Source organism: Globicephala melas, chromosome 4 (assembly GCF_963455315.2).
Source record: "Globicephala melas chromosome 4, mGloMel1.2, whole genome shotgun sequence".
NCBI classification, from domain to species: Eukaryota; Metazoa; Chordata; class Mammalia; order Artiodactyla; family Delphinidae; genus Globicephala; species Globicephala melas.
In genome coordinates this window covers 130247298-130272816 of record NC_083317.1, presented here as the reverse complement: position 1 = coordinate 130272816, position 25519 = coordinate 130247298, and the positions used below count along the sequence as shown (strand labels likewise).

Genomic DNA, 25519 nt, shown 5'->3' with positions numbered 1-25519 from the left:
GTTAATACCTGTCCTTCTCAAACTGTTCCCAAAAAATTGAAGAGAAAGTCTTCCTACACTTCCAAACTCATTCTGCAAGGCCAGCATTACACTGATACAAAACCAGATGGAGATGCAACAAACAGAAAATTATAGGCCAATATCCGTGATAAACATACATGCAAAGGTCCTCAACAAAATATTATTAATCCGAATTCAATAATACAATAAAAGGATCATATACTATGATTAAGTGGAACTTATTCCAGGGATAAAAGGATGGGTCAATTTCTGCAAATCAATTAGTATTATACACCACATTTAAAAATGATAAAAGATCATATGTTCATCTCAATAGATGAAGGAAAATCATTTGACAACATTCAACATTCATTTATGATAAGAACTCTCAAGAAAGCCGGTGTAGAGGGAACATACCTCAATATAATAAAGGCCATATTTGACAAACCCACAGCTAGCGTAATACTCAACTGTGAAAAGCTGAAAGCTTTCTTCTAAGATCAGGAACAAGACAAGGATGCCCATTCTCACTACTTTTATTCAGCATGATACTAGAAGTCCTAGGCATTGCAGTCAGACAAGGAAAAGAGATGAAAGGCATCCAAATTGGAAAGGAAGAAGTAACGGTCACTATTTGCAGATGGTATGTTATTATATATAGAAAACTAAAGCCTCCACCAAAAAACACTATTAAAGCTAATTAATTCAGGGCTTGCCTGGTGGCGTAGTGGTTGAGAGTCCGCCTGCTGATGCAGGAGACATGGGTTTGTGCCCCGGTCCGGAAAGATCCCACATGCCGCGGAGTGGCTGGGCCCGTGAGCCATGGCCGCTGAGCCTGCACGTCTGGAGCCTGTGCTCCGCAACGGGAGAGGCCACAACAGTGAGAGGCCCACGTACCGCAAAAAAACAAAAAAACAAAAAAACTAATTAATTCAGTAAAGTTGGAGGCTACAAAATCAATATACAGAAATCTGTTGCTTTTTTATATACTAATGATGAACTATCAGAAAGATAAATTAAGACTTCAGTCCCATTTACAAGTGCATCAAAAAGTATAAAATACCTAGGAGTAAGTTTAACCAAAAAGGTGAAACACATATACTTTGAAAACTATTAAGATGTTTATGAAAGAAATTGAAGATGAAGATGACACAAATAAATGGAAAGATGTACGATACTCATGGATTAGAAGAATAAATATTGTTAGAATGGCCATACCACCTAAAGCAATCTACACATTCAGTGCAGTCCCTATCAAAATTCCAATGACATTTTTCACAGAACTGGAACAGATAAATCTAAAGTTTGTATAGAACCACACACACACAAAACCAAACCCCAAATAGTTAAAGCAATCTTAAGAAAGAAGAGTAAAGCTGGAGGTGTCATATTCCCTGATTTCAAACTATACTATAAGTCTATAGTAATCAAAACTATGTGGGGCTTCCCTGGTGGTGCAGTGGTTGATAGTCCGCCTGCCGATGCAGGGGACACGGGTTCGTGCCCCGGTCCGGGAGGATCCCACATGCCATGGAGCAGCTGGGCCCGTGAGCCATGGCCACTGAGCCTGCGTGTCCGGAGCCTGTGCTCCGCAACGGGAGAGGCTACAATAGTGAGAGGCCCGTGTACCGCAAAAAACAAAAACAAAAACAAAAACTATATGGTACTGGCACAAAAACAGACACATAGATCAATGCACCAGAATAGAGAGTCCAGAAATAAACCCACGCTTATATGGTCAATTAATTTATGACAAGGGAGCCAAGAATATACAATGGGGAAAAGACAGTCTCTTCAGTAAATGGTGTTGGGAAAACTATACATCTATAGGCAAAAGAACGAAACTGGATCACTTTCTTATACCCTGTACAAAAATAAACTCAAAATGGATTAAAGACTTAAATGTGAGACCTGAAAGCATAAAACTCCTAGAAGAAAACATAGGCAATATGTTCTTTGACATCGTTCTTAGCAGTAGTCTTTTGGATCTGTGTCCTCAGGCAAGGAAAACAACAGCAAAGATAAACAAGTGGGACTATATCAAACTAAAATGTCTTTGAAGAGCAAAGGAAACTATCAACAAAATGAAAAGGTAGACTACTGAATGGGAGAACATATTTGCAAATGATTTATTTGATAAGAAGTTAATATCCAAAATATACAAAGAACTTAAACAGCTCAACATCAAAAAACAACTTGAGTAAAAAATTGGCAGAGGACCTGAATAGACATTTTTCCAGAGAAGACATACAGATGGCCAACAGACATGAGAAAAGATGCTCAGCATCACTAATCATCAAGGAAATGCAAATTAAAACCACACTGAGATACCACCTCACACCTGTCAGACTGGCTATTATCAAAAAGGTAACAAATAACAAGTGTTGGTGAGGATGTGGAGAAAAGGGAACCCTCAAGCACTGTTGGTGGGAATGTAAATTGGTGCAGCCACTACGGAGAGCAGCATGGAGATTGCTCAAAAATTAAAAATAGAACTACCATATGACCTAGCAATTACACTTCTGGGCATTCCCCCCCCAAAAAAAATCAAAAAGATATATGCACCCCTCTATTCATTGCAGCATTATTCACAGTAGCCAAGATATAGAAGCAACTTAAGTGCCCAGTGATAGATGAATGGATAAACAAGATGTGGTATATGTATACAGTGGAATATTAGTCATGAAAAAGAATGAAATTTTTACCATTTGCAACAACATGGATGAACCTAGAGAGTACTACTCTAAGTGAAATAAGACAAAGACAAATTCCATATGACCTCACTTACATGTGGAATCTAAAAGACGAAACAAACAACAAAACAGAGACAGACTCATAGATACAGAGAACAACTGTAGTTGCCATGGGTTTGGGGTTGGGGAGTTGGGCAAAATAGGCTAAGGGAATTAAGAGGTACAGACTTCCAGTTATAAAATAATTAAGTCATGGGGATGAAATGTGCAGCATAGGGAATATAGTCTATAATATTGTAATAACTTTGTATAGTGATATATGGCTACTAGGCTTATCATGGAGATCAATATGTAATGTATATGTGTAGAATCACTATGTTGTAAGCCTGAAACTAACATAATATTGTATGTCAACTATACTTCAGTTTAAAAACATAAAGAAAAAAATAAACCTATGTTATGTTCTTCTAGAACAAAAAATTTCACAATTTGCATGAAAACACTAAAGACCCCGAATAGCCAAAGCAATCTTGAGAAAGAAAAACATAGCTGGAGGAAACAGGCTCCCGGACTTCAGACTATACTACAAAGCTACAGTAATCAAGACAGTGTGGTACTGGCACAAAAACAGAAATATAGATCAATGGAACAGGATAGAAAGCCCAGAGATAAACCCACTCACGTGTGGTCACCTTATCTTTGATAAAGGAAGCAAGAATATACAATGGAGAAAAGACAGCCTCTTCAATAAGTGGTGCTGGGAAAACTGGACAGCTACATGTAAAAGGATGAAATTAGAACATTCCCTAACACCATACACAAAAATAAACTCAAAATGGATTAGAGACCTAAATGTAAGGCCAGACACTATAAAACTCTTAGAGGAAAACATAGGCAGAACACTCTGTGACATAAATCACAGCAAGATCCTTTTTGACCCACCTCCTAGAGAAAGGGAAATAAAACCAAAAATAAACAAATGGGACCAAATGAAACTTAAAAGCTTTTGCACAGCAAAGGAAACCATAAACAAGACGAAAAGGCTACCCTCAGAATGGGAGAAAATATTTGCAAACGAAGCAACTGACAAAGGATTAATCTCCAAAATATACAAGCAGCTCATGCAGCTCAATAACAAAAAAACAAACAACCCAATCCAAAAATGGGCAGAAGACCTAAATAGACATTTCTCCAAAGAAGATATACAGATTGCCCACAAACACATGAAAGGATGCTCAACATCACTAATCATTAGAGAAGTGCAAATCCAAACCACGAGGTATCATGTCACACCGGTCAGAATGGCCATCATCAAAAAGTCTACAAACAATAAATGCTGGAGAGGGTGTGGAGAAAAGGGAACCCTCTTGCACTGTTGGTGGGAATGTAAATTGATACAGCCACTATGGAGAACAGTATGGAGGTTCCTTAAAAAACTAAAAATAGAACTACTGTATGACCCAGCAATCCCACTACTGGGCATATACCCTGAAAAAACCATAATTCAAAAAGAGTCATGTACCACAATGTTCATTGCAGCACTATTTACAGTAGCCAGGACATGGAAGCATCCCCAGTGTCCATCGACAGATGAATGGATAAAGAAGATGTGGCACATATACACAACGCAATATTACTCAGCCATAAAAAGAAACAAAATTGAGTTATTTGTAGTGAGGTGGTTGGACCTAGAATCTGTCACACAGACTGAAGTAAGTCAGAAAGAGAAATGCTAACACATATATATGGAATCTAAAAAAAAAAAAAAAAGGTTCTGAAGAACATAGGGGCAGATCAGAATTAAAGACACAGACATAGAGAATGGACTTGACATGGGGAGGGGGAATGGTAAGCTGTGACGCAGTGAGAGAGTGGCATTGACATCTATACACTACCAAATGTAAAATAGATAGCTAATGGGAAGCAGCCGCATAGCACAGGGAGATCAGCTAGGTGCTTTGAGACCACTTAGAGGGTGGGATAGGGAGGTTGGGAAGGAGATGCAAGAGGGAGGGTATATGTGGATATAGCAGATTCACTTTATTATACAGCAGAAACTAACACACCGTCGTAAAGCAATTATACTCCAATAAAGATGTTAAAAAAAAAAAAAGAAAGCTATGTTCTTGATGCTGCAAAACTAGTTGTTTAGTTTTTAAGTATCAAATCTTGGCCAGCTGGTTAAACTATAGCTTAAACTGTAACGTCAATACCAGTTTACTTTAAGGTCACAGATCTGAACTGAATAATGTTAAATAGCTGTTAACAGTGTTAAAAAGACAATGCTAGTGTTTTGCAGTTATGTATTGTTTTTCATCCGGAGCGTCCAGTTGAACAGTGGTTTTCTAGCTATGTTCTGTCAAGCCCCAGGGCTGCTGTGCAGTTTAAAGTAGGGTTGGGGAGGTTCAGCATGTTGGGCTCTTTCTTATCATCCTCATCCAATGTCTTCAGTTATATATTCTGTACAGAATTCTATGTAAGATTTCCCCTTGTTGGGGGTGGGTAGTTTATATTGTATTTTAAAAGTTTGGAGACAGTTGCATCCTGGCAGTTATTCTTGTGCATTTAAACCTATTTGATGTTCTTTTTTCACACTGTTGCAGGAATCTGATAAAATTTTTTTGAATCTTTGTGCTGGAATCTTGGATCTGTAATTTATATAAACACTATTTATCTGCCTCTTTGCCTTTCTCCTCCCACCCTTTTTCTGGCTTATGGGCATTGTTGAGCGTCTACTTTATGCGCCCACAATATAGGATTTTGGCCCTGTACTATTCACAATAAAATCCTTAAATCCACAGCAGATAGATTTCCCAGAGACATTTCCACTTAAATTTCTAAAAATAAAATTGTGTGCTTTACCTTTTTTTTTGCGGTACGTGGGCCTCTCACTGTTGTGGCCTCTCCCGTTGCGGAGCACAGGCTCCGGACGCGCAGGCTCAGCGGCCATGGCTCACGGGCCCAGCTGCTCCGCGGCATGTGGGATCCTCCCGGACCGGGGCACGAACCCGTGTCCCCTGCATCGGCAGGCGGACTCTCAACCAGTGCGCCACCAGGGGAGCCCTGCTTTACCTTTTAAAAATATTTAGAATAAGGGAAGTTTTACTTACACAAATGATTTATGCCTATCTTCAGTGTGAAGATGAAGTACTTTTCAGGATGCTGGATTAAAATTTCTGAAAACTAGAAAGTTGGGAGCTAAAAAACAGTATAGCTGGAATACATAGCCTAAAAAATCATCCAAGTTCTAGGAGCTATGTACTGCAGGTCCATGAGACAGTTGCTAAAATGGTCTTATTGGTATGTAACTCAGTAGATAAAGCATAGAAGGAAACTTTGAGATTCACTATATTTAGTTGAGTCTTTTAGCTCAGGGAGTGTCCAAAAGTTGATGACAGAACAAATCCTTCCTCCCCTCCACACACCTTTTTCCTGAAGGAACAAAATTCTACAATTCTCTTCTCCCCACTCCTTTCCTCACACAGGTAAACATTTTTGTGGTCAATTTGAATCATTGGAATGTGTGTGATTTTCATGAAAAGAATGTTAAAACACAATAATTAACTACATGAAACATGTTTGGCGGTGGGGAGAGAGGAAAATTTGACCTGGAAATTTAAGTGATTTAGTGACTTTTAAAAAATTTTAATTTCTGCACTTCTGTAAGAAATAAAATAAGGCACTATAGTTCCTTTTTCCTATGTTTTAAATAAGAGATAAATCCAGTTTTCCTATATGATGAGTCATGGATATAGTTAAACTTCTGTACAAGTAGGTAGAATAATGCAGCTGTCTTTTCAGTAGGTAGGCAGCGTCTCTTCTCCATCCATCCATAAACATATCCATCATTATAATATCATACAGATTATTTTCACTGCCATAAATTTCCTCTGTGCTCTGCCTATTCATCACTCCCCTGCCTACCCTCCCCATAATCACTGATCTTTTTATTTTCTCTATTGTTTTCCCTTTTCCAGAATGTTGTATAGTTGGAATCATACAGTATGTAGCCGTTTCAGACTGGTTTCTTTCACTTAGTAATATGAGTTTAAGACTCCTTCATGTGTTTTCATGGCTTGATAGCTTATTTCTTTTTAGCATTGAATAATATTCCATTGTCTGGTTATAGCATAGTTTACTTATCCCCACACGTACTTGGTTGCTTCCAAGTTTTGGCAATTATGAATAAAACTGCTTTAAACATCCATATTCAGGTTTTTGTGTGGACATACATTTTCAAACTTCTTTGGGTAAATGCGAAGAAACACAATTGCTGGATTATATGGTAAGAATATGTTTTGTAAGAAAACATCAGACCGTCTTCCAAAATGGCTGTAACATTTTGCATTCTCACCAGCAATGAATGAGAGTTCCTGTTGTTCCTTATCCTCGCCAGAATTTACTATTATCAGTGTTCCAGATTTTGGCCATTCTAATAGATATGTAATTGTTGTTTTAATTTGCGTTTCCTTGGTGACATATGATATAGATCATCTTTTCATATATAATATTTGTTTGCCATCTGTATTCAAGTCTTTGGCCTATTTTTTAATGGAGTTGTTTGTTTTCTTGTTGAATTTTAAGAGTTCTTTTTATATGTTATATAGCAGTCCTTTTATCAGGTGTGTCTTTTGCAAATATTTTCTCCCAGACCTGGCTTTTCTTCTCAATCTCTTGACATTGTCTTTCACAGAGTAAAAGTTTTCAATTTTAATGAATTTCAGCTTATCAGTTATTTCTTTCAGGGATTGTGTCTTTGGTGTTGTGTCTACAAAGATATTGATCTCGGAGAGATAGCGGTGAGCGGTCCTGAAGAGAGATCTTAGTTTCCTGGCCAGGAATTGAACCTAGGTAGTCTGGATGAAAACCAGGAATCCTAGCTGCTAGACCACCAGGGACTAGAGGCTAGAAGCATTGTGCCCTGGCTGTAACCCCCATTGAAGGCAAGAATGTTTCAAGGAGGCAAAAACTGTAAAAAACAGGTACAAAGTTTATTATTAGAGAAACAGCATATCATGTGGGAGAGCACACAGAGAAGCAGTTTATTTAAGACAGAAGCAAGGCAGAAATACACACCAGGAGAGGAGTGCGGTCATCCTGAATGAGGAGTGCAGTAAGTCAGAAGTTAGGCATAAATACACACCCAGAGAGAAAGAGTATGTGCGTCCTGTCTAATGAGGAGGAGTGCAGTAAAGAGTTGATTTAAATCCTTTATGTAGGACAGTTCTTCCAGGTCTTTGTTTACCTTTGGCCAGTTATCTTGTTTCTTTTTTCACACCTGACTGGTCCTAGGACCCTCCCCAAGATGCGTGCGCAACTTTTTGCAAAGATGGATCCCACTGCAGAGGCCTGTGGGGATATGTCCACACTTATTATGGAGTGGTGCCCCCTCTCTTTTGGACCCCCAAGGAGCCTTCCTGCACATATGCAGACAGGGAAGTTTTCCTTGACCTCAGGACTGGTCATCTTTTTACTTCAGCAGAGCTCAGCTTTTGCCACTAGCTTTGTCCTTGGAGTGGCTGGGTGAGAACAAAGCTTCAATTTTACTTTACTTGCAGACACCAGCTGTCCAGCCCAGGGGTCCATCTATCTCCTACCTCAGTAGGTCCTCTATCTCCTACTGTCCCCAAAGTCATCTATGTTGTCTCCTATGCTGTCTTCTAAGAGTTTTATAGTTTTCATTTTACATTTATGTCTATGATCCATTTTAGTTAATTTTTGTGGAGAGTGTAAGGCCTTTGTCTGGATTCATTTTTTTGCATGTGGATGTCCAGTTATTCCAGCACCATTTGTTGAAGAGACTATCTTTGCTCTTTTATCAAAGATCAGTTGACTATATTTATAAAGGTCTATTTTTGGGCTCTGTATTCTGTTACAGTAATCTATTTGTCTGTTCTTTTGCCAGTACTACACTGTTTTGATTACTGTAGCTTTATAGTAAATCTTGAAGTTAGGTAACATCAGTCATCCAACTTTGTTCTTCTCTTTTGATATTGTATTGGCTATTCTTAGTCTTTGCCTCTGCATGTAAACTGTAGTTTGTTGATATCCATAAAATAACTTGATGTTTTGATTGGGATTGTGTTGAATTCATAGATAATATTGGGAAGAACTGACATCTTGACAGGATTGATTCTTTCCATGAACATGGAATATCTCATTTATTTAGTTTTTTAAATTTCATTCATCAGAGTTTTGTAGTTTTGCTCATATAGATCTTGTACATATTTTGTTAGATTTATACTTAAGTGATTTATTTAGGTGTTACTATAAATAGTATTGTGGGGTTTTTTTTTTTTTTTTTTTGGCAGTATGCGGGCCTATCACTGTTGTGACCTCTCCGTTGCGGAGCACAGGCTCTGGACGCGCAGGCTCAGTGGCCATGGCTCATGGGCCCAGCCGCTCTGCGGCATGCGGGATCTTCCCAGACTGGGGCACGAACCCGTATCCCCTGCATCGGCAGGTGGACTCTCAACCACTGCGCCACCAGGGAAGCCCATAGTATTGTGTTTTTAATTTAAATTCCACATGTTTATTGTTGACATATAGGAAAGTGATTGACTTTTATATATTAACCTTATATCCTGCAACCTTGCTATAATTGCTTACTAACTCCAGGAGATTTTTTTTTTTTGGTTGATTCTTTCAGATTTTCTACATAGATGATCATGTTATCTGTGGACAAAGACAGTTTTATGACTTCTTTTCTGATCTGTATACCTTTTATTTCCTTTTCTTGCCTTATTGCATTGACAAGGATATCCAGTGTGACACTGAAAAGGAGTGGTGTGAGGAGACATCCTTGCCTTGTACCTGATCTTAGTGGGAAAGTATCAAGTTTCCCCCCTTTAAGTATAATGTTAGCTGTAAGGTTTCTGTAGATCGTCTTTACCAAATTGAGAAAGTTCCCCTCTATTCCTAGTTTTTATCATGGAAATTTTTTTTATCATGAATGGATTATATATTTTTAATGAGCTAATGCTATATGTATTTATGGAAGTAAAACTCAGTTTCATTTTAGTTTTCCTTATTCATTGATTATTCTTTTACCTTTTCACTTTTACCAGTTGTTAATTTGTGTGTTTCTAGGCTCAGCTTGCCAATCGGAAACAAAAATTAGAGTCTGTGGAGCTGTCCAGCCAATCGGAAATTCAGCACCTGAGCAGTAAGCTGGAGCGGGCCAATGACACCATCTGTGCCAATGAGTTGGAAATAGAGCGCCTCACCATGAGGGTCAATGACTTGGTTGGAACCAATATGACTATTATGCAAGACCAGCAGCAAAAAGAAGAAAAATTGAGGGAATCTGAAAAACTGTTAGAGGTATGTTTTTAAATTGTAATATACTGTAACTGAGGAAATGTGTGTTTTAAGAGAGACTAATGAACCTGGAACTAGGTTCCAAAATCTATGGTTTCTTCCCTACTCTGTAGCCAATATATATTGATTTAATAACAGGATCAGATATTAATAACAGGCCTTATTAATATGGTGCCTGTTAGATAACTTACAGTTTGATTCCCTGGCTACGTTTTCTCATGAAATAGAAAAATTTAATAACATCTGACTTTTTTTCTGAGTATTTTTGCAGGTTCTGCAAGAAGAAAAGAGAGAATTGAAGGCAGCTCTTCAGACTCAAGAAAATTTCATGTGTGAGACAAGAATACAAAAGGAGAAGCTACAAGCAAAATTAAAGGCAACTGACACTCAACACACAGTAGAGACCATAAGGTATATTTAATCTTAAATATTATTAATCTTAGCCACGGGGTGGTTTAGCATTAAGCACCATTTTTAATATTGCATAGTCATAATTTTGTGTTTGATCATATTATGGGTTTTCTTATTCAGTGTTAATTTCTGAGTTAAATTTTTATATCTTTAGAAAGTATTGTATGATTAGTTTTTTCTGCCTACAGTTTGAGTCCCCTAACCAAGAGACTCTGATGTTTAGAAAGTGAGGAACCCTTTTGTCAATCCATACCCTTGCCAAAACTGCAAACGTGAAAGGAATTATAGTCTACGTCTCCTGGGAGGCCTCCCTTCCTTGGTAGAACAGGTCATGTTTAGTAGCTGCTTATCATCAATAAGCCAGCTATTGAGATAGCCCTTTAAAAAATTCCTAAAGTTAATTTTGCTTCTATGTATGAATTGTTGCTCTGAAGTTTATAATTTAAGTCTGGTGCACATTTCTGTTTTTGTCTATAACTTTTCAGTTTCTTTGACTCAAGGTATCAAGTGTCAACAAGGTGAATTTTGCCATTTTGTCTTTTTCCCTTGAAAAACAGGCCAAATCCCAGTTGAGAAAGGAGTAGACTGTTGCTGACTTTTTTAGAAGCATCATCTCTGCCTCTTTACTCGCCCAGTTTTTTGTTTTGTTTTGTTTTTTCGTAAATCAGGAAACAAACTGAAGAGTTCTGAAGAGTTTCATTACCAAAAAGAGTTGGGAAATATGAACTGGCTGTGTGTTGCTTTTGTTTGCAAAGATACAAGGTGTTTAACAGTCCTTCTGTGTCTTCCCATAGGTCACTGGAGGAGTCTCAGGCAGAAAGGAGGTATGCCTCTCAAGAGCAGGGAGACTTAGAGAATGTGCTCTCCCGACTGGATTTTACCCACACTAGTGAAGAACTTCTGCAGGCAGAAGTGACTCGTCTGGAAGTCAGGTACGTAATTACATACATTTCAGAAACACTCAAATTGTTAGAAACTATTTTCAATCATCATATTGATAAAGTAAGCTAATATAACAAGTGAAAAAATTTTTTCCTCTCTATCATTCACAAATGGCCTAACTTCTCATTTCATTGAGATTAAAGGAGAACTGTAAATCTCAGTTAAAGGAGAACTTCCTAATATTCTTACCACCAAACCTACCAGTCAGCCTGCAATCTGTCTGTGTCCTTAATCTGTTAGAGTGAATGAATCAGTGGATGATGTCTGTGCTCCTAAGACTCCACTTACATACTGATTCTACAGCTTCTCCTTTTCTCTTTTACATCATCAAGTTTTTAATCTCTGCTAAATCATTTCCACTAGTATAAAATATGTTTTAATATTCCTCATCTTGGGAAAAAAATGAAAATCCTCCTTTAATTCTATACCCCTGTCAAGTTCTTTCTGTATTTGTCTGCTGTCCTTTAAAACCAAGTTCTTCAAAAGAGGTGTCTCTATTGACTGACTGTACATCTTCACATTTCTCCTGTGCAGAAGGCCTTCAGTTAGGCAGCCTTTCCCCTCTACCAGCCACATCACTGGAGCTGCTCTTGGGAAGATCTCCCTGGACACATGGTGCTCCTTCCTTCTGTGCTGAAATGCTGTTGATATTTCCTAGTGTGTTGATTGAATCCTGACTTATGCTATACCATGCCCAGCTCACTTGTATCACCATACTGTGAATTTTTTTATCATCCCGCTGAACTTGCTGATTGGGAAGAGTTTGATATTTTGTTTAAACGTAAATCATGGTCATTTGTAAAGTAGTATTTTCTGCTGTGTAGAAGATAAAAATAAAATAAATAAACTGTTAGCCTTTAGGCAAACAGATAACCAAAAAATTGCTGTTTTACCCTTTTAAGTGCAGTAATAAGTTTTTTGTCCTATCTTTAAGTAATATATCTTTTATTTCTGTTTTTGCAAACCACTAAATATTTTCTTTACATATTAAATATACATGCATACACACACAGAGTTTTTGCTTTATTTCTTTCTCACCTTGGAATACTTAAGATATTCTTAGTTGTCATTACTGAGGTATATTTGCATACTTTAGATTGAATAAAGTAAAAGCTTAGTATTCTTATTGACATTAGAACTAATATTTACATTTTTTATCCTGATTTTCCATTGATAGACTTTTTAGTGATCTTTTACATGTTTTGCTGTGCTCTCAGCAGGCCCTGAAGGCTTGCCTCTTGTTTCTGACACACTGCCTCTTGCATTGTGACCTGGTACACTTTAGTCTCTTTAGGCCTCGATTTTCCCATCTGTAGATAGGACAAGATTATCTGATTTTCTTCTCGCTCTACCTCAATGTTTGACACACTGTAGTCACATTCTAAGTACCAAATAAATAAGCATTCTAGGATTTTTAGAAATAGGTAAAGTTGGAATAAATGGATACAAATACCAGTGTTCAGTAGTAAAACAAAGACTTTCAAAATTATTTTTCTGTATCAAAAGGCAAGTAGAAAAATGAACCCTTTTAGACAGCTTATTTGTGTTGTTCAGTTTGAACAGAATATTCCCTGAAACAGGAACTGTAGGAATTTAAGTGATTGTTTCTGTGTTGTTGTATTGTAGAGATGGTATTTTTGAACGATAGCTTATCTGGTAAGTTGGCTGTGTGGGTGAAACAACCTAGATAGTTATTAAGCCTGTATTGAACAGTCTGGAACCAAATGATGCAGGGCATAAGGGTATGGTGGGCAAGGTTAGAGGGAGGTAAGAAGTAAAAGACATTATTTTAATCATAGAATTTGTGGTTCGAGAAACATAATATGCACATTAAAGGACCTAAGAGCAATTTAAAGTGAAAATTCTAGAAAATGTCTACATTCAAGCTCTAACAATTGAAAATAGACTGTTTTTAAGGTAATTAAGGAATGAGGGTCAGTGTGGCTCTATCCAGGTAAATGTTGATCTGACTCTTGAAAGGGTGTTGACTATCCATTGCCTGGTAGGAGGGGAAGGTGCTGTGTGGTCAAGGGGATGGTGTGTGAAGAGACAAGAAGTCAGGCTTAGCAAATGGCACATGGCAGACAGTAAAGCCTAGCAATTTAGCGGCAAAAAGACTTTATTAGTAGATATGAGCTGTGAGATAAGAGAGGTATGGTGCCCCTGAGGTTCTTGTATCTGATGAGTGATTGATTCTTAAGTAAGGGTGACAAGTTGGAAACTCTTTGAAGAAGATTCTTTTGGCAGCTGTGTGTAGGATGGGATTGTAATTAAGTTGGTGAAGACTGAGATTATGATGCAGCTCCTGTACAACTAGAGAGAAAAAAACTACCTAAGTTGCTATAATCTTGAGAATTTTGTAACCAGTAATATTCTAAGCAGAGAGAAAGAATATAGGTAAACACAGAACTCAAAAGTATCTCCAGAAGTGTGAATTGGATTTAGCTGCCTCCAGTGATAAGGAAATCAGAAATGAGTTTTATTTTGGGGTGGGAGGTGATGTTTAAGGGTATTTCTTGGACATCAAGAAGGTAAGGTTAGATAACTCAATTTGTGGGTTTCAGGGTTTTGTTTTATTTTAAATATGTGACCTTAATTTTGTCATACAGCTTGGAATCTGTGAGTACGACATGTAAACAGCTGAGCCAAGAGCTAATGGAAAAATATGAAGAACTAAAGAAGATGGAAGTGCATAACAATGAGTACAGGGCAGAGATTAAGAAGGTAAAGGTCCGCATGCCTGGGATCGCAAAGCCCTTTGTGTTTATGGACTGAGCTGTGGGTTGAGAGGTTACAGGAATTATTTTTAATGAGAGAAAAATGTAACCCAGAGGCCATTTGATGCTCACGAGTAGAGAGTACCTGGAAGGTGCTTAGGAGAGTGTCTTTCTGTGTCATCCCCAGGGATGCCGTGTAAGTATTTTCAAGAGAGTTGAAGCCTGCCCCTTTGAACTCTACAACGTTATTTTAAATGTGCCTTGATGAAAAGTTTTCTAGAAGCTACGCACCTTCTTGCTTGCACAAGCACATGAACATATTATATGAGCTGGCATTTAATATTTTCTTACTGACCAAAGGTGGTGATGGATGTGTATTCTCTTCTGTGCTGTGGGTAGTTATACCCTCATTGGCATTTGAAGTGTGCAGTTTGTCTCTATGTTAGTGGGCCCTGGCTGTCCTGTTTGTTGACTCATATTTTTTATTACTTCTTTGAGATTACTTCTAGCCCCTTTCTTCCTCTTGCCTTTCTGTTGTCTTCTGTGGACCAGGAAACTATATAAGCAAAATTTTTAGATTTGCAACTAGAAAAAGAATGAAGGTGACAGGGGCTGTCCTCTAAACAATGTGGCTTCGACTTTGATACTGGTTCTCAGCATTTGAGTAAGGCATCTCTCCCTGTTTTGAAATCTAATAGGTAATTGTGGGTATAACCACCTGACCTTCAGTACAGATATGCAGCTTGGTAAATTGCTAATTTTCTGCAGATTTAATCAGGGAAAAATTCATGTCTTGACGTAAGGTAAAAATTACTTTATTATTATATTTTTCTATCTAACATGTCTTCTCTTAATTTTTAATGCCTTCTATTTCTTTGTAGTTGAAAGAACAGATTTTGCAGGCTGAACAGAGTTACAGTTCTGTACTAGAGGGAATGAAGATGGAGATCTCCCAGCTAACTCGAGAGTTACATCAGCGAGATATCACTATTGCTTCCACCAAAAGTTCTTCCTGTGACATGGAGAAGCAACTCAAAGCAGAGATGCAAAAGGCAGAAGAAAAAGCAGTAGAGCACAAGGTGAAACTAGAACAAAAATTCTCTTTATTTGAAGTTTGTTTTTTAAATTTATTTATTTATTTTTGGCTGCATTGTGTCTTTGTTGCTGTGTGCAGGCTTTCTCTAGTTGTGGTGAGCGGGGGCTACTCTTCATTGCAGTGCGCGGGCTTCTCATTGCAGTGGCTTCTCTTGTTGCAGAGCACAGGCTCTAGGCGTGTGGGCTTCAGTAGTTGTGGCACGCGGGCTCAGTAGTTGTGGCTTGCGGGCTCTAGAGCTCAGGCTGAGTAGTTGTGGCGCATGGGCTTAGTTGCTCTGCGGCATGTTAGATCTTCCCGGACCAGGGCTCGAACCCATGTCCCCTGCATTGGCAGGTGGATTCCCAACAACTGTGCTACCAGGGAAGCCCCTGAAGTTTGTTTTTGAAGATTCAATTTATTAAAGGTATATTCCATAGTAGTTAATTTAGTAAATTTTTATTAGCCCTCTTCTTCAGGCTAAGGGTAGGCTGGTTAACAAGCGGTCTAGTGGAGATTGGTGGGAGGTGAGAGTAGATGAGACAAGTGAAGAGACCCTCTCTGTGGTGTGTAGGGTGTGTATTAAGGCTGTGCCACGTTCGCTGTGACAGACCAGAGTTCAGACAGGGCGAGTGGTCAGGGATGAGACTGGAAAGCAGTGACCTGCTCCTGAAGGGCCTGCCCACCCTGTGCAGGAGTACAAGGTCTCTGTGGTTGTCGTGTGGAGAATAAGTGAGGAGGCAAAGAGACTCGGATGCTGTCACAGCAGTGAGACTGTGGCCCGAGCACTGCGCCAGGGAGGCAGAGGGAAATGGATGCATTCTGGAGAAAATCGACTGGGCTTTGTATTTGATTGGACCAGGAGAATGAGTTAGACAGAGTTAGGAGAAGATGTCACTCAGGATTCTGGCTTGGGCAACTGAATAGGAAGTGATGCTCTTTAGTGAAATACAGAAAAGATAGGGAGCAGGTTTGAGGAGGATAATGAGTTTGTATAAAGGGTACATAAAATGGGCAAGCTGGGACACTGGTTTGAGATAAAGGCTGGACTTCCATATGGAAATATCTAGTAGTCAGTTCCACAGAAGGCCTGGAGTTCAAGATTAAAATCAAGGTAAGACATTTAGTTGTGGAAATCTTTGCATGAAGTTGGCATTTGAAACCCTGAGAGACTGATATTATAGCGAGAAGGCATAGAGTATGAAGAGGGGAGACTTGCACCAAACTTAGGAATCTACTCATTTAGGGTAAAAAGGTGTTGGAATGGAGCTAAAAAGAAAAGTAGCAATAAGGAAGGAAATCAGGTAGTTTTCACAAAGGAAGTAGGAAGGCAGGGAAGGAAGGAATCTTTTCAAGTAGGAATGGCTAAGCAGAAAAGCTAAGGAGAATGAGGACTGAAAATAAGTTTTACTGCCTTGTGAAAGGAGTGCAGTCCACATGATGCTGGAGGTGGAGGCCAGTAAGAGGAGTGCTGGGGGTTACCAGTGCCTGATTCATCTTCTTAGAATAGTATTCTAATTGCATGCATATGAATTCATGTTGAAACACCTTTTCAGCAACCTTTCAGAAAGTATTTGTATATATGAATGAAGAATGTGACCTCGCCTAATGAAAATTACATGTGGAAAAATTTTATAAGATGCGCTTGATTTATTTGTTACATTTATTTGTTTTTTGCTTTTCCCTTCTCAGGAGATTTTGGCTCAGTTGGAGTCACTCAAGTTAGAAAATCATCGTCTTTCTGAAATGGTGATGAAATTGGAATTGGGTTTACATGAGGTACATAAATAGAAACTTAAGTTTTTCTACTATCCAAGCCTTTAAAGAAATCACTTTGTAAATACTGATATTGTAAAGAGAAAGTTAAGATCAAACTATGAAACAATCCTTCTGCAAAAACTTTCTCAAATGAAAAGAAGTCAAGACAGTGATGGGAGTGAGCAAAATATGACTCTCCACTCCAGCAATTGGAAGATTTAAAAAAATATTATGTATGTGATAAAATACATAATGTGTTCTTAATAGGGAGAATGTATGTAAAGGGCTTAGCATAATGTCTGGCATTTAGTAAATATACAATAAATGTTTGATGCTGTTATTATTATTACTGAAATTATTGTGTTCACAATATCTTTTCATTATAAAGTATATGATCTTTTAAATAGTTTGGTTTTCTACAAGATATAGTTCATTTCATCAAATAGTCTAGAATCTTTTATGTTCAGAGTATTTTACTAGACAATGTAATGGACACAAAGATGAATTAAGGTAAGATTCTTGCCTTTACAAGGTTGAGGGTAATCTAGTAGGGAGGATAAGAAATGTAAACAAACTGCTGTGAAACCAGAGAACATGATTAGCTACAGTGAGTTATAAACTGTGTGGATGTTCCTTGAACTATTTTGTTATAAAATCTATGTAATTTTCAAAATGACCCATCTGATCTGACCCATCTTTTCTTGATGTAGGTCAAATGCCCAGAGATTGTAGAAATTATTTTTTTCTGTATTTCCAGAGAGTGTGTGCCTCCAAAGATTCATGGTGACACAATGCCCCTGTTTGCTCCTAAGTAGTTTTAGTTCCACACTCATGGATTATGGAGGCTGTGGTGGCAGAACATGCAAAAAACTACATGAATACGTTATTTCAGCTAAAAGAAAATACGGGGGACCATTTTTATAATATTTTGAGAGAGTGAGACTCTCTTAGCGTCACAAAACCATAAAGAATTTTACAACATAAGGAATTTTACAACATAAAAATATAAAATTTCTGGATGACAAAAGACCCCATTAAAAAAGACTAATAGACTAGAGGAAAACAATCTATTAACAGATAAAAGGTTAATATAAAATATTAATATATAAGGATTTCCTGTAAAGATAATAAAAAGATTGGAATCCAGTAGAAAAATGGGTAAAGGACATAAATAGATAATTCATAGAAGTAATGCAAAAATCCAGTAATGAAGAAAAGCAGTTACACCCCTCTAATAATCAAAACAAAAGAAATAAATATTCTTTTGTTTATTGGCTTGACAGTGATTTTTTAAATCCAGTATAGCCAGTGTTGGCAGGAATATAGAGGAACAGGCTCTTCAGTGCTCTGTTAATGAGAAAGTGAATTGACATAGCTATTCTAGAGGGCCATTTAGCAATATCCATTAAACTGTATGTAAATACATGTAGCCTATAAAGTCCTGAGTCATGTGCTTTTCTGATTTTGATCATCATTGTTTTCCAGAAAGGTCGTATCAGTTTGCATTCCCAAAGAACCCATCCTGTAGGAGCAAAGGCATAAAAATGGTCATTTCAGTGTTGTTTGCAATATCCAAAATTTTGAAAAAAACTAAATGTTAATCTATAGAGGGATGGTTAATCATGACTTTCTATACTAGGAAATATTATGCCATCATTTAAGGTGGCAGATGAATGTGCACATCTAATCTTGCTCCCTCCCCAAATCCCTCTAAAACTATAATGAAAGGATTTTTTTTTTTTTTTTTAAAGCACAAACCTACAAGGATGGAAAAAGTGGGAGAGGAGACAACAGCTAAACATTTTGTAAGGGGGAAGATGGAAGGAAGGAAGGAAGGGAGGGAGGGAGGGAAGAAGGGAAGAAGAGAAGGAGGGAGGAAAATGACTTTATATGCCCTGATTTAACCCAGTACTAAGCTAGTGGTGGAGAAAACCTAGAACCAATCTGATTTGCACCACAGAATCTTCAGAAGGCTCAGGATTTGGCAATAGCTGATTGACAGAATCTTATCTTATGCAGTGATTACCTATTCATATTTAATAGTTGGGAACTCTCAGGGGTGCGTAAGCCAGACTATGACCAGAGAATCTGTTCAGCTTAATTTCTCCTGAAACCTCTATCTAACAGTGGTGATAATGTCCTTTCTTTACACAGCAAGGTGTGTGCTTGCTATGCACTTTTTATATTACCTTCCACATTCATTTATCTGTAATTGTTGATAGTAAAATAATAAATTTGAGAAAAAATTAAAAGATGCCTGCCTGGCAAAAGCAAACATTATCTTCTTTTAAAAAGTATATTTAAATGACATCAGAAATCAGACTCTGGCGGGGGAGAATCCTGTTAGCAGTTTATACTTCCTCTGGTTTTGAAGTTACACACAGTGTAAACATGGTGTACGTATTAAGAACAATTATTAGAAAGTGCCGTTTTGCATTTTACCTTGGAGGAAGGTGATATTACTTTTACAAATGAATATTTTAGCTAAATAACTGTTTTAATAAAAGTATCTAATATCTTAATAGTAAAAGCAATAGCTCTGATAAAGTATTTACCACAGTAAAAATAAAAATTGACAGTAGTTTATAGTTTAACTCCTATGTCCTGCAAATTTTTTTTTGAGATTTTAGCATTTTGTAACTTACTGTCACTGCTAGAACAGATAGTTAAATGGTTTTATTTTAAGATTTATTTTTTTGCTAGGTGCATTCTGTTTGTCAAACCACTGTTTACCAGCTTATTTTCGGAAAGTTCTTTATAGAAAAGACCAAGCTAAACATCGAATTAAATTCCAAAGAAGATAACCATAATTTTTCAGAATGCTAATGAAAATATTTTGTCATTAGAAGAAAATGGTCCAGACCTCTGTCTTTTTAGGTACTGTATTACCAGGAAACACCTAGAATTGAAGAACAATAAATAATCACAGAATTCAGACCAGATCAGAGTAGCCATACCTACCTTATCCTTGAATACTGCCTTATCATGTCCAAATTTATTTCACATACCAGAATAGGTGCCAACATTACGTAAAACTCTTTAAGACCAGAGAGTTGTTTATTTAAAAGTTGTCCCTGCCAGCCAGAATTCCTTTTCAGAGCCTTATGTCCAAATTTCTTTCTTTGAAATAGGTCTTTTGATTTTCTTCCACAGGTGTCTGGGGCTATTCAACCTTCTCTTTCCTTTTTTTTTTTTAATCAGTAGCTTTGTTTTTAAGTTAAAGCGTAGTTGTATAATTGTATAGTATAGTTACAATATTATATTAAAGTGTACAACATGATTCAGTATTTTTATAGATTATAGCCCATTTAGAGTTATTGTAAAATAATGGCTTTATTCCCTGTGCTGTACAATATATCCTTGTGGCTTATTTATTTATACATATACATGCATTTGTACCTCTTAAACCCCTACCCCTATCTGGTCCCCCCCCTCCCCTCTCCCCATTGGTAAACCACTAGTTCTGTTTCTGTTTTGTAATATTCATTTGTTGGTTTTATTTTTTAGATTCCACATCTAAGTGATAACATACAGTATCTGGATTTCTCTTTCTGACTTATTTCACTGAGCTCAACGTTCTCTTTCTTGAGGAAGAATCCATGGCTGCTATTTTCTTTCTTTTTCCCTGTTTTTGATTCTCATCCGTAGCTTTCTTCCATCCTAGTTCCAGCTTTCCTCCAGTTCCTTGGATATTCCTTGGCACATCAGGGAAGCCCATTGTGCTCCTTGTTTTCTGCCCCTATCCACTGTAAGAAACAGAACGTTGTTTCTCTTTTAGGGGACCAAAACCAAATCTTCACTTTTTCCTGAGTAAAGCCATAGATTAACTAGTCATAGCTGAAAGTAATTTTCCAACAGCAGTATCACAGATTACAAGTTATTCTTGTATAAAGTAAGTGACTCTAGTATTCTTTTTTATTAGGCAAAAGAGGTTTCACTAGCAGACCTCCAGGAGAATTATACTGAGGCATTAAATAAATTAGTGTCTGAAAATCAACAACTACAGAAAGATTTGATGGATACCAGAGCTCAGCTGGAGATTTCTACTCAGATTTGCAAAAAAAACCAGGACAGGATCTTTAAACCAACACACAGCAGAGTACCTGAGTTCAAGAACATGGAGTTCAAGTAAAATTTCTTCATAGTTTATTTAAAATATATATCTTTATAATATAATTCTCATTTCTTTGAGAATAATTTCCAATTTACAGAAATTAAACCTTCGTCAAAGGACTCTGTTTAATCCTGAAGTACACCGTGCACAAGTAAAGCTGTTAGGTTAAGAGGTGCAGGGGTTCTAAGCACTTTCATCGAGGCTTCTGGATGTAGGTGTAAATGGCAGCCTATTCCACTGAGCCTCCTCATGCCGCCTCCTACCTCTCCAGCCCCACTTGCCCCATAAGAAGTAGAAGTTGGCTTTTTGTAAAAAGCTTCTTTTGTATTTTTGGTCAACTAATGATAGACTGTTACCTAAGAAGTCAGCATTCAGTGGAAAACCACCTGGCTTCAGCTCCTACGGTACGGTTTACACGTTTTCCTACCGGGAGCCTTTGCTGACACCCTCACCCCCACTCCCACCTCTTCCCCAGATGAAGGTAAGGGCCTTCTCTCTGCACAGTGCTTCCCTCTATCCTAAGCACCAACCACACGGGGTCACCCTGGCAGCTTGCTTATCTTCCTTGCTGTATTCTAAGTGTGTGGGGGGCGGGGGCCTGGCGGTGGGGATCGGGGATTGGGGCCGGAGTGAAGGAAGGACCATCTGGTCGGAGCCAGCTGCTCATTTGGTAAATTACAGCCTTCTTAGCCTGGTCCTGTGAGTTTAAGTGAACTTCAACAACAAGTATGTTTTAAAAGAGGAAAGTTGCTACAATGTTTATCTGTTTGATTTTCTCATCTGCTATCCAGGCCAGCCAGTGGCCAGCGCAAGCATGATGGGATGGAGGCTGAGCACTACAAAGCAGGTCTTCATTCTACGCAAGGACAAGCGTTGGATAGCGTAGAGGCTGTGTCCTGGGGCCTCACCCCGCCGAGTCATCAGATCAGCCCTTGCTGCTCCACCATCTCTCTGCCTTCTAACTTTCTGTGCAAAACTCACTCTTTGCCTTCAGTGCTAGATACAAATGAAACCAATTTTTCTGACACTGTTTCTGAAAGTATAAATGACCAAGAAGACTTTATATATTCGGTATGGAGAGTTGCTGAGCTTACTAGTGTATTAAGTTTATTTAGTTTGATTTTATTTTTTATTTTAAGGTGGAGCAGTATTCCCCCTCCCACCCCCCTTACTGGTTCTCTCTCTTAAGCAGCCTTTGTTATCCTCAATTATTTCTGTCTTAAGGTTTTGCTTGTGAAGACACTGTTGTCCACGACTACTTTTCAAAATGCATCTTAAGAAATATAACATAAGTTATAGGTATTCATTTCTTTTTAGCCTGAATGGGAAATTCTATTGCTGCCTTTTTCAGAGAGGGTCAATTTTGTGTTGGGATGATTGGTTCAAGGAATATCTCTGCCTGCCAAGATAGTCCTGGGGCATAGACAGTGGGGAAGGAGAAAAGGAACGGTTGGAAAGGGAAAGAGGTGGGTAGAGGCGGGGGAAGGAGTTGCATCTGACGTGTCTAGAACATGGACTGGGTGCCACACAGTGGTGGCCCTGGTGTCAGAGGCTGCCTTTCCATGTGGACTGGCCCCTTGTTCTCACAGCTGCTGTGAGGACTCCACTCCACCATCTTTTCTTTACCTTCTGTGCTGAAGCACTCGCCTCTGGCCATTCATTCCCATCAACCTCCCGTGGTCGTATACCTGAGAAAGTTCAGTATTTTTGACTTTTTAATGTGCCAACAAGTCCGTGGGAAGGTTTTCTTTTAGTTGTCAAAATATATGTAATATATGTATTTCTGAAATCCAAAAAAGTCCTGACAACTAACTTTCTTCCTAAGTTTGTCAGCAAAACTTATTTGGCGCTGAAACCTCACCTGGCCTGAACTGAGCTGATGTGATAGTATGTATAGACTTTATTGATCCCATTTAGCATTTTACTTCAGAAATATCAATGTGTTTGATTATGGGAGTTACCTCTGACCCCTCATGAGTCTGTATTTGCGAATTCGTCTACTCACTAAACTGTAACCCCTGAGCAGTACTCATGAGCACTTCCACAGTCATTCGTGAACGTGTGCAGAGGTGCACAAAATTTGAGTCACTGGACTTGCATGTTTCCAGCTGAGGTCAGTCAAGGTGGCACTTTGCCCTCTTGTTTCAGCTCTTGTGCTGAGCTGAGATACCCAGAGGATGGAGCCCCTGGGGGACAGCACAGTGCAGTGCAAGAAGCTCAGATGCTGGCATTGAACAGGGTTTGAACCCCAACTCTGGCACCCTTTAGTGGGGTGGCCTCGGGCAGGTCACTAAACACTCTCAACCATGTTTTCTCTTTTGTAAAATAAAGAAAATAGAATCTACTGGATGAGTTGTTTTTAGGAGTTAGGATTATAGTCTATGTGAAGTGTGTGTGTGTGTGTGTTTCCCATAAGAACAGTGTTTCAATATTCACTAATTCAGTGTTTGAGATGACTTTCATAGAAAATAACTACTGCAAATGAGGATTGACTGAACTTGGTACATGTGACCTTTCTAAAATCTAAATTCTGAAACCAGTGGTTTCAGATAAGGCACTGTGGACTCAAAATTTGCAAGAAGGAAAGTATTGATTTTAACTGATATCCAATTTATTATAGGTAGCTTTTCTATGCTTTAAAACAAAAGTAACATTCAGATTTTAAAAGTGTGTTTGAAGTAATAGGCATTAAGTATTTCTCTTCTGGGGTATAGAAGGATATACAAATGCTTTCAGAGGAAAGCATTTTTTAAAACATCACCTTTTAATATTGCTAGTTAGAAAATATCATGAATAATGTGTCTTAGAAATATACTATTCAACTTATGTGTGTCAAAATGTGTTTCTCTTCTAGCGTCCCTTGCCTCTGTCTCCTCTTGGTTCAATAGCCACAAGATTTTTGGAAGAGGAGGAACTGAGGTCTCATCACATTCTAGAGCGCCTGGATGCGCATATTGAAGAACTAAAAAGAGAGAGTGAAAAGACAGTGAAACAATTCACAGCCCTAAAGTAGCCTCTTAAAAAATCACAAACTTGGAAATAAAAATAAACACCGAAGAGTTACTGTCATCGTGAAGTAGCGGCTCTTTGAAAGGCCGAACATACAGACACCATAAAGATGAGATGTACTAATAAAGCTGCCATGAGGAGTCTGAGAAACTGATATTAGCTCTAAGGTGTTTTCACTGCACTGGTTTGTTTGAAGGACTTTTTCCAGCAATAACTTGTAAATAAACCACTTTGCTAGACTTTTTCTCATGTTAATATTTATTATCGTAAAGTGATACTTTCTCATGCTGACTTAAATGTGCATAGCTGTAGACTAACTAAAGATTTTATGATTCGTGTTGAAAATAAAGTAACTATAGGAACTTCCTCTGAGAGCAGTAGCATTGTATGTAGTGGAAGCATGGATCTCGGACTCAGAGTGATCCAGGTTGGTGTACTGGTTTTGCTTCTCATTAGCCAGCTGGGCTGGTAATGTGTGAGGTTGGGCCGAAGTGTGTAAAGGGGCTGAAGGACTTTGACAGGAAGCCTTCTCTTGCTCAAAACACAGGGGGAGGAGAGAGGTGGGGGTGGAGCCTGGGGCTGGGTTAGTGTGGGTGCCTGGGGACACACGGTGGAAATCTTGGTATCTGCATTTCTGAGGAGAGGTTTAAAGGGGAGACGGAGCTCTCAAGGTGCAGGGGCATTTGAAGCCACGGAGAGCTGAGGAGGAGGAGGGCAAGGAGAGAGAAGAGCAGAGCTTAGAACTTGGCCGCCCTGAAGGACACCGGCACAAGAGCATCATGCGATTAGACCCAGCAGAGGAGCTGGAATGTGCGACTAGAGACCAGAAGGTGAGGTGTAGGGCTCTTGCCCCCAGGGATGGGGCTTCTGTGATCTGACCCTCTTGGTGGATCTTTCCCGTCAGCATGGAAACATCCTGTTATTCTTTCTTTAAAGCAAAACAAAACCTTGGTTCCATATCCTCCCTATCTACTGCTGCATACATTTGCTCCCCTTCACGCAGACACCTCTGGTGAGAATTGTCTGCAGTGACTGTTCCCATCATCTTCCTAACCTTCTCCATCCCCACTTCCCTCCCTGAAACTGCTCTCCTGCTCTAGAGGTTGCCAGTGACCTCCTTAGTCCTGAGCATCATTTCACACACTTGGCCCCTCCCTCTTCCACTCCTGGCTTCTTTGACCTGACACTCCTGCCCACTGGCCACTCCATCTCATTCTACTCTTGTGGCTTTTCCTCTTCTAAAGCCCCCCCCCCAGGACTTCCATGTGGGTTTTCTCACTCAACATGCTCTTCCCTAGACTGTTCCTAGACTGTTCCATTCAACTTCAAGCTTTTAGTACCATCTGTAGACCAGTGACCCCTGCATTCAGAACTGATCTTGACCTCTCCCCAGAGCTGCTGCCTTACATATTGAACTGCTTATGGAATAGCTTCACGTGAATGTCTGATAAGCATCTCAGGTTGAATGTTTCCAAGAGAGAAC

The 25519-nt window shown here is 38.7% G+C and overlaps 1 protein-coding gene across 8 annotated transcripts in view; it reads left to right on the top strand.

Moving 5' to 3' along the window:
* Positions 1-24403, top strand: part of CEP63 (centrosomal protein 63) — a 74082-nt gene extending 49679 nt beyond the window's left edge. For 4 of the 8 annotated variants that reach the window (XM_030873436.2, XM_030873429.3, XM_030873433.3 and 1 more), the window contains 9 exons: positions 9783-10016; positions 10285-10424; positions 11219-11356; positions 13976-14090; positions 14965-15162; positions 16848-16934; positions 20836-21041; positions 21819-22098; positions 23882-24403. In XM_030873436.2, the coding sequence (XP_030729296.1) occupies positions 9783-10016; positions 10285-10424; positions 11219-11356; positions 13976-14090; positions 14965-15162; positions 16848-16934; positions 20836-21041; positions 21819-22098; positions 23882-24040 (1557 nt within the window). In that variant the 3' untranslated portion in view covers positions 24041-24403. Of the gene's footprint in view, positions 1-9782; positions 10017-10284; positions 10425-11218; positions 11357-13975; positions 14091-14964; positions 15163-16847; positions 16935-20835; positions 21042-21818; positions 22915-23881 lie in introns of those variants that run through there. The other 4 variants (XM_060298589.2, XM_030873440.2, XR_009563828.2 and 1 more) reach the window with 3 other exon arrangements.
* Positions 24404-25519: the final 1116 nt, after the last annotated feature.